Below are 9,500 nucleotides of genomic sequence, written 5' to 3'. Positions count from 1 at the left end.
AAAACTGGAAGTGTTTGACTGTTTCCTGCTGATCTCTCCACCGTCTGATGTTGATGATGATGATAGTATTTCCTGGACTTTTCTTTTCCACTGACCTCGATATTCTCACGACTCACGAAACTTCACATCTGAACCCATTCAAAGGCTGAATCTTCTATAAAGTGAAACGACGATAGAGCACACCAAACAATTCCCACTCAAACCCGCTCATAAGAAATATGTTAGTGTGTGTTGGGAGAACCTGATTGAGAATTGTGTGTGTGTGTGTGTGTCTTTGGTCAGTAGGGATGTGGATCTTTGCGGCTGAAGGAGCGGATGTGATTGGACGAGCACGTTGCACTGCGGATCACCTCCATCCACCTACAGATCACATGACAGGAACATGAGTTAGGACTGCAGTAATAATGCACAATAATGTATCGAAAAATGCAATGAAGTTGACTTGACATTCAATACCCAGTGTTCAGATGGACCATCTATCTGTCTGTATAATATATATATATTATTTTGTTTATTAATATTATTATTTTTTCAATTTTATTATGTATGATTCATGCACTTTTTGTTTTAATTTGACATATTTTGTATTGTTTTACTCATCTATTTTGTTTTATCCATTTTATTTTTTGTAGCACTTTTCTGTAAATAATTTTTTTGGTAGCATGTTTCTGTAATAAGAATTATGAATTATGGAAACATGCTACCAAAAAAAAAGTATAACATTTTGTTACAGAAACATAATAAAAAAAAATAAAAATAAAAAATATTATAATAATTAAAAAAAATTATAATAATAAAAAAAAAAAAAAAAAATATATATATATATATAAAAAAAAAAAAAAAAATATATATATATATATATATATATTCATGCACTGTTTGCTTTTAATTTGAGATATTTTACATAGTTTTACTCATCTATTTTAATTTTTGTAGAACTATTCTGTAAATAATATTAGGGATGCACAGATCTGAAAACGATAACCGATAATTCCTAATATTTGAAAGCCGATATATTGGCTGATAAATCTAAATCTGAATTGTTGAGAGCTTGATTACAAACACAAAAGTGGTAAAAGCACTTCAACATCGCTCCTGTTGTGGATGCACAACGTATTATTTCAGTAGTGTTCTCATTATAATGTTATATAGTCTATATGACAGATTTGCACTTTCCTTTTCGAAGTGATTCCAATCATATTTCAAGCAATTCAAAACCCTCATGTTGAACTGAATGAAATAATCCATTATTTATCGGCTTAAAGATATTGGCCAAATTTTCTTACTAATAACATTTAAAAACCAACATATATCGGCTGATATGGCGGCCAATATATCATGCATCCCCTAAATAATATAATTGTGTAATATATGTCTTTGCAAAAAAGTATTCTTATTCCAGGATCACACTCTAGTGTTTTGGTTCACCGTACGCACCTCTCAAACGTGTACTCGCTCTCGGATCTGAAATAGTAGACGTGTGACTTGAAATGCAGCTTGAAGACGTAGTCTTTGTGGATGTTCTCGGACTCTGAGGGAATGGTGATGGAGTATCCCAGCAGAGGAAGACTGGCCAGAGGAAACTCATCCTGCAAACACACACTTCCACATCAAACACGGCACAAATACTCCATTAGAAGGCATGAGGAAATGTGCGCACGTCTCTCACCTGGTGTGTTTTGTAGAAGAACAGGCTGAAGTTGGTGAAGACCACCCATAACTTCTGCCAACCGTTGCTGTTCTTGAACTTCCTCAGAAGATTCCCAGACAACTGATTCTGGACAATACAGAGCAATGAGCCAATGAGAAAACAGAGAGAAGACGCTTCACACTCAACCAGGGTCCAAAATCTACAAGTCAAGTCTCCTTTATTTCTATAGCGCTTTATACAATACAGACTGTTTCAAAGCAGCTTTAAAGCGGCTCTAAAAAAGAAAACAGTGTCATTGTTCAGATGAAGTCCGTTCAGTGTTGATTCAGTTTCGTTCAATCACTGTGTAAAGATCATCAAATATGAAACGAGTTCAGTTCATCTAATGAAGCAGCTCTGCAGAAAAGCCTAGTTCAGTTCTTCACTAACTTATTAATACGACTTATATTATTAAATGTATTTATTTAATAATATATCAAGTTTTTCAAAGTACATATAACATTTAGTTTAGTAATCAAATATATTTGATTTACTTGAATCTCTTATAACGTAATGCATGATTTAAATCACAATATACAGTACGAGAGATACAATTGTGATGTAATAGGCGTAATAGGATAGTTAATTATGATCTGTCAAACAGTTGCCATTCTTCAAAATATCATCTTTTGTGTTCAGCAGAAGAAAGAAACTCATACAGGTTTGGAACTACCCTGGTAATCCAGAGTTCTTGCGAGAGCACAAGTTGAATTTGCTCAGCGAGTTACTCTGGTGTCCAGTAATGATGCTCATTAAATATGCCCCTCGATCTGAGCTGCACCAATCACATCGGGTTATCTGATATAGGCGGGCCAGAGGCGGAGCTAAACAGAAGACGACAGCGCTGTGACGTCAAAGTCATTAGTAAACATTGTAAGATGGCTATGGATGAACACCAGTTGTTTGAAATGGCTTTGGCCGCTACAATGAACGAGTTAGACTTGGCTTCTTATCTAAAAGAGGAACAGAAGACGGCGCTCGAATCGCTCCTTTGCATGAAGTGCGTTTTTGCTGTTTTGATGACCGGATACGGCAAGAGTCTAATCTACCAGTTAGCTCCGCTGGTAGCTAAGCGTATGGGGTTTATTGTTGTGATTGGTTGTAGTGTTATCCAATTGCGTGCAGTGAGATTTTCAAATGCGTGCTTGGTGCCGCCTCTCGAGCTGGCCGATTTTCATTAGTCGATGCCAGACCATTAATCTTTCAGATTTAGGTCTGGATTTCCAGGCTAGTTTGGAACAACATGAGGGTGTAAAAAAAAATAAAATAAAAAATAATAATAATTAGGTGAACTGTCCCTTTAAATCACGCATAATGTTAAAATTAGGAATTTTAACGTAATGCATGATTTAAATATCTTATATCGTGATTTCAATCATGCATAATGTAAAAAAATCCTGATTTTAACATTATGCATGGTTTAAAATCACAATATATAGACAATTTCAAAAATTGCAGGTTACCAAAGGCAATTTTTACTCACTTGACTTGACTATAATATTTTGTATATTTTGGACTCTGGGCACAACAAAGGCACGAGACCGACAGCACAAAGTGTCAACATGTTAATGTCAAGGACATTCTTCCTCTAAATAGAGCTGAATCTTGAATATTCAACATCTGAATAGAGGAAGTGTCCATTCATACAGGATTCAGTTCAGTTTTATTTGTCATTTTTGGACGTGTCAGACTGACAGCTTTGTATGTCTAGTAGTTTATTCAGCATATCTTGACACGAACGCTGCATTTTTAAGATGCCATGTCAAGTTAATTTTATTTGACCATTCTAGCTTCTTTTGATTGTCATCATTGCAAGATCGAGTCCTGTATGAATGTCCGTCTGAAACATGTCGTTTGTGCTGTTAGTGAAAGACCAGAAGAAGAATCAAACACATTCAACACGAGAGAAACACACTGAACAAACACCATCACAACCCCAAGTACAGTCAGTGTTCAGAGGGACGACTAAGAGTTTATCATTAACTATATTTATATCAGTTATTATACTGTATGTGTGAAGTAGAAAGTCCAGCTCAGGCTGTTCAAGCAGTGGCGGGGATGATATTAACGTGAAACACAGATATCACTGATTGTGTGACACTGCGGGAATTACAAATCCACTATTAGACAAAACAGACTCATTCAAGTATTTAAAAATCCTATTATAGTATTATTACTTTAAAATTGGCTTTTTTTATATTTTCAGTTTTCCGTTTTTTTTTTTTTTTTTTTTACGTTTTCATTTATTTTTGGTTTAGTTTGAGTAACTTATGTACTTCAACTTATTTTATTTCAGTTAGTTGCCAATGTATAATTATTTATTTATTTATTTTTCTGGGAAAATATTAGTGCAGTCTATCTATTCTTTCACTTACATTTTTACAGAAACAAATAAAACAATACAAAATATGTCAAATTAAAACAAAAAGTGCATGAATCATAAATAATATAATTGAAAAAATTATAAAATAATAAAAATATATATTATATATATAGACACACTATATATAATTTATTATATGTATAAAAATCATTATACAATAAAATAGTTACTGTAGTAAAATAAGTTTTTGTAGAATGTTTTAAAGATACTACTAGGCCTACACAAAATGTATTATATTATAAATGTTGTAAAATGTATTTGCCATGTTTTAAAAATATTTTAATTTGCTTATAATTTATAATTATATTTGAAAAAAATCGTATAACTTTATTTTCTTATATAACTTAAGTTTTAGTAATTTAAGTACATTCTAATTTTCATTTAAGTTTCAGTTTTTGATTGAATATTTGTATTTTATTTTATTTCAGATTTATTTCGATTACCGAAAATTATTTTTAATAGTTTTAGTTAACAATAACAACACTAGTTTGAAGACGGCCAGAGCTCTTGTCCTTTGTTAAGAAACTTAAACGCGACTTCGGTTAAAAATGCCATTAAACAGGCCGTTTATCTTCACAAACAACCGACCCGTCGCTCTGCCGCATCTTTAACTCTTCTGAATGCGCGAGTGAAGCGGTCCATTACACGGGTCCATGTTTTACCTCTCTACTCCTGCAGGATTCGCTAAAGGAGAGGCTTTGGACACGATACCAACACACCAGAGCGAGAGACACGGGCCCCTGGGCTCTGAGCGGGGCCACAGCGGGAGCCTCTGAGAGACTGACTGGACTAGAGCCGTCTAACACAGCGGAGGACAGAGACAGAAAAGGAGAAGAGAAACACACACAGTCAGAGACATGACACACACACACACACACTGGGGTTGAACAGGGACACGGAGAGAGAGAGAGAGAAGACCAGCACTCGTCTGATGAAGAACACGTCACACTAAAACACTGAAACAAGAGTTTAGAAGGAATCTTTCCAGTGGAAACCATTAAAACAAGATCCACTGACTTGAGAGGCAACACTCCATGAGATCAGCTTTTATTGATTATGAATATACCACGAGTGTATTGTGTGTTTTACTGCAATGACAACATCAAAGTCTGTACACAAACTAGAGCTTAGATCGGGCCCAAAATGTCAAGCCCAACCCTACCCTAGCCCGTGCACGTTGTGTAATTATGAGCCTGAACCCAATTTAAACCCGACCATTTTTTAATACATGGGCCGTTATAACCAGGGGCGGAGCCAGATAATTTTTTAACGCAGGTGCTGAGGTGATGCTACTAAATACTACTACAAAAATTGGCCACTTAATATTTAATCATTTTAATTGTCACATTTAAAGTATTAATTTGATTAAATTGAACAAGCGCAACATTCAGCATTCAGATTTATTATTATTAATAATGTTATTTCAACAGAATATCTCGTTATTTCGACATAATATGTGTGCGTGCAACAAGCAAGATGTGCATTTGTAAATCCGGTGACGCGTGCATTGATTTTGATGCACTAAACTAGATTTTAAACTAGTGTTTTCTGTGTCAGTGTCGGCTGCAAAGATGAAGTTGACGATCGCCATATTCATAGTGAACGCGCCTATATGGAGAAATGCACATCATGGATTACATAATCAATAAAACAAGTACAAGAATGAACTATGGATGGCCTAGGAGGAGAAGGCCTACTACTCTAATATAATTCAACAAGGTTTTAGAATATAGAATATTTATTAAAGAAAATAAAGTTCGGGCTCGGGCAGAGAATCTAAGCTCTTACACAAACCTAGCCTGAAAAGTTTGAAGTACTTGTAAAATCCTGAATTTACATAGAAACAAATACTTTAACAAATACTTAAGTCTTAATATCTTATGCAGCGCTGCTTCTCAAGCAAACTGATCTTGCATTGATCATTTAAACTGGATAATTAGACAAGAATACTCGTTAGGAACAGGATTTCCTGCAGTGAATGAAAAGTTATTATATCTTGACCCTCATGTGTTTGTGCACACTTGCTTATTTTTACATTCAAATTTAGTGAATCTGATAATACTTTCAACTACCAATAAAACTCTCTACTTCAATTATGACGATTAATTCAAGATATGAACTTGTGGAAATGGAAACGGTGCACAAACTCCATGAGGGACCAATTACAAGAGTCGCCCTGAAAACAGAGAGAGAGAGAGAGAGAGAGAGAGAGAGAGAGATGGAGGGAGGGAGAGAGAGAGAGAGAGAGAGAGAGAGAGAGAGAGAGAGAGAGAGAGGGGGGGGGGGGGGAGAGAGGGGGAGAGAGGGGGGGGAGAGAGAGAGAGAGCGAGAGAGAGAGCGAGAGAGAGCGAGAGAGAGAGAGAGAGAGAGAGAGAGAGAGAGAGAGAGAGAGAGAGAGGTTAAACACAAACACAGAGACACAACGGAGGAAAAGCACAGGACACAGAGACTGGAAGCTCAGGATCACGACGGCTTCGCTCCGGTACCTCTAACGCTACGCTAAAATCCACCATGGACACGCTGGTGCTGCGGTGCCAGCACACATGAACCGTGGTATTACCGCGGTGAGGCGTCTGCCGCTCGAGAGACGTCCGAGACGCGCTCAAGTCATCTTCTGATTCCTGGTCACCGCTAGATTCCTCAGGGGATTCTGGGAAATGTGGGAAGAACAGCCATTTACACAGCCATTGCAAAAAACAAACAAAAAACAATAAAAGGTGTTTTTATGTACCATATGTAAAAAATGTATGGTATAATAATACATAAAATAATTATAAAAAAACATTATTATATCTCATAAATAAACTACATAAAATAAATGAATAACAATTAAATAAATAATAAAAACAAAATTTCTTAAATGCATAAAAAATATAAATAATAAATAAATGAATAAAACCATGCATTTTTTATTTGTTGTTGTTACTTTGTATGTACCGTGTTTCTTTTGGAAGTACCATAGTACTATCAAAGTAGTACTTACAAATTTTGTTTTACTTTTATTAGACCATTATACATTTTTGTAAGCTTATTTATAGTTTTTATTTAAAATAATAATAATAATAATAATAATTATTATTATTATTATTATTATTATATCTAATAAATAAACAATGATATACACTCACCTAAAGGATTATTAGGAACACCATACTAATACTGTGTTTGACCCCCTTTCGCCTTCAGAACTGCCTTAATTCTACGTGGCCTTGATTCAACAAGGTGCTGAAAGCATTCTTTAGAAATGTTGGCCCATATTGATAGGATAGCATCTTGCAGTTGATGGAGATTTGTGGGATGCACATCCAGGGCACGAAGCTCCCGTTCCACCACATCCCAAAGATGCTCTATTGGGTTGAGATCTGTGACTGTGGGGGCCATTTTAGTACAGTAAACTCATTGTCATGTTCAAGAAACCAATTTGAAATGATTCGAGCTTTGTGACATGGTGCATTATCCTGCTGGAAGTAGCCATCAGAGGATGGGTACATGGTGGTCATAAAGGGATGGACATGGTCAGAAACAATGCCCAGGTAGGCTGTGGCATTTAAACGATGCCCAATTGGCACTAAGGGGCCTAAAGTGTGCCAAGAAAACATCCCCCACACCATTGCACCACCACCACCAGCCTGCACAGTGGTAACAAGGCATGATGGATCCATGTTCTCATTCTGTTTACGCCAAATTCTGACTCTACCATCTGAATGTCTCAACAGAAATCGAGACTCATCAGACCAGGCAACATTTTTCCAGTCTTCAACTGTCCAACTTTTTCCTATTTGTAGTGGAGATGAGTGGACCCCGGTGGGGTTTTCTGCTGTTGTAGCCCATCCGCCTCAAGGTTGTGTGTGTTGTGGCTTCACAAATGCTTTGCTGCATACCTCGGTTGTAACGAGTGGTTATTTCAGTCAAAGTTGCTCTTCTATCAGCTTGAATCAGTCGGCCCATTCTCCTCTGACCTCTAGCATCAACAAGGCATTTTCGCCCACAGGACTGCCGCATACTGGATGTTTTTCCCTTTTCACACCATTCTTTGTAAACCCTAGAAATGATTGTGCGTGAAAATCCCAGTAACTGAGCAGATTGTGAAATACTCAGACCGGCCTGTCTGGCACCAACAACCATGCCACGCTCAAAATTGCTTAAATCACCTTTCTTTCCCATTCTGACATTCAGTTTGGAGTTCAGGAGATTGTCTTGACCAGGACCACACCCCTAAATTCATTGAAGCAACTGCCATGGGATTGGTTGATTAGATAATTGCATTAATGAGAAATTGAACAGGTGTTCCTAATAATCCTTTAGGTGAGTGTATGATATATACATAAATAATAACTAAACTACATTAAATAAATATATAACAAATTAAAATTAATTAATTAATTAATTAATTAAAACCATGCATAAAAAAAAAAAAAAAAAATTACTTTGTATGTACCATGTTTCTTTTGGAAGTACCGTGGTACTATCAAAGTAGTCCAAGCAAATTACCAAACATTTTTGTAAGCTTATTTACAGTTTTTATTTATAATAATAATAATAATAATAATAATAGTTGTTATTATTATTATTAATATAATAATTATTATAACTAAAGAATGAATGAATAAAATAATTTTACAGACAATTACAACACTCAACACTGTCCTTTGAAGTCAGAAAGGTTTTCACGAGGTTTTCACAATGACAGTGAACAAAAACTCTGATAGGAGAGAACCGTGAGCAAACACACACTTCACAATGACATCAGACCCAACGTCCAGATGACAGGAACAATGCCATCAAAGAGAAGCAGAAGAGATTTAGTTGAATAAAGCAGAAGAAAAAGAGCGTGTGTGTGTGTGTGTGTGTGTGCGTCAGATTGGCATGAAGGACTGGAAACCTGTGAAACATGATCCCGTGCAAAAACTGCTCTGTTAATTCAGTGTACAGTGAGCACAAACTGTGTTTAACACACTCATACACACATGCATCGTTCAACATCACAGCAAGAGTCGGTCAAACACACTATTCATCTGAAACATGTCAGGAACTCTTTTGCAAGCATTAGACTCTAAGAGGCCGGTGTCAGATCAGTAAACTCAGGACTAACAGTGGATGACATGCAGAAGTGTGTGTGACTTACTGCCGTCAGTGAAACCACTGGACAGGATCTCGGCCGAGGCTCCGTTGCATTTATCCGACAGTTCGATGGCCATCTTGATGTCCTCCACCCACTTGTCCATCTCAGACTCTGAGCTGAGGAAGAAAAGCAGATCTGTCAATCACAGAGTGAAGACACTGGCGGATCACTGACACACACAGAGTGAAGACACTGGCGGATCACTCTTTCATTTGCACATTGAACATGAATTTGACATTTTAGGACATGGATACTGACATGTATGAAGTCGGCTGTGTAATAATACTGTACCAGTTAAACTCAAT

General features: G+C 36.4%; 1 protein-coding gene across 4 annotated transcripts in view; it reads right to left on the bottom strand.

Annotated features, from left to right (window-relative positions):
* Nucleotides 1–94: 94 nt before the first annotated feature.
* farp1 (FERM, RhoGEF (ARHGEF) and pleckstrin domain protein 1 (chondrocyte-derived)) overlaps nucleotides 95–9,500 on the bottom strand; it is an 88,746-nt gene continuing 79,340 nt past the window's right edge. For all 4 annotated transcript variants that reach the window (XM_082163767.1, XM_082163769.1, XM_082163770.1 and 1 more), the window contains exons 23-27: nucleotides 9,199–9,311; nucleotides 6,560–6,723; nucleotides 1,670–1,777; nucleotides 1,438–1,589; nucleotides 95–360 (exon numbers count right to left, since the gene is read on the bottom strand). In XM_082163767.1, coding sequence (XP_082019893.1) covers nucleotides 279–360; nucleotides 1,438–1,589; nucleotides 1,670–1,777; nucleotides 6,560–6,723; nucleotides 9,199–9,311 — 619 coding nt within the window. In that variant the 3' untranslated portion in view covers nucleotides 95–278. The remainder of the gene's footprint in view (nucleotides 361–1,437; nucleotides 1,590–1,669; nucleotides 1,778–6,559; nucleotides 6,724–9,198; nucleotides 9,312–9,500) is intronic.

This window comes from Leuciscus leuciscus (assembly GCF_965113295.1).
Source record: "Leuciscus leuciscus genome assembly, chromosome: 3".
NCBI classification, from domain to species: domain Eukaryota; kingdom Metazoa; phylum Chordata; class Actinopteri; order Cypriniformes; family Leuciscidae; genus Leuciscus; species Leuciscus leuciscus.
This window is presented reverse-complemented; position numbering and strand designations above follow the sequence as displayed.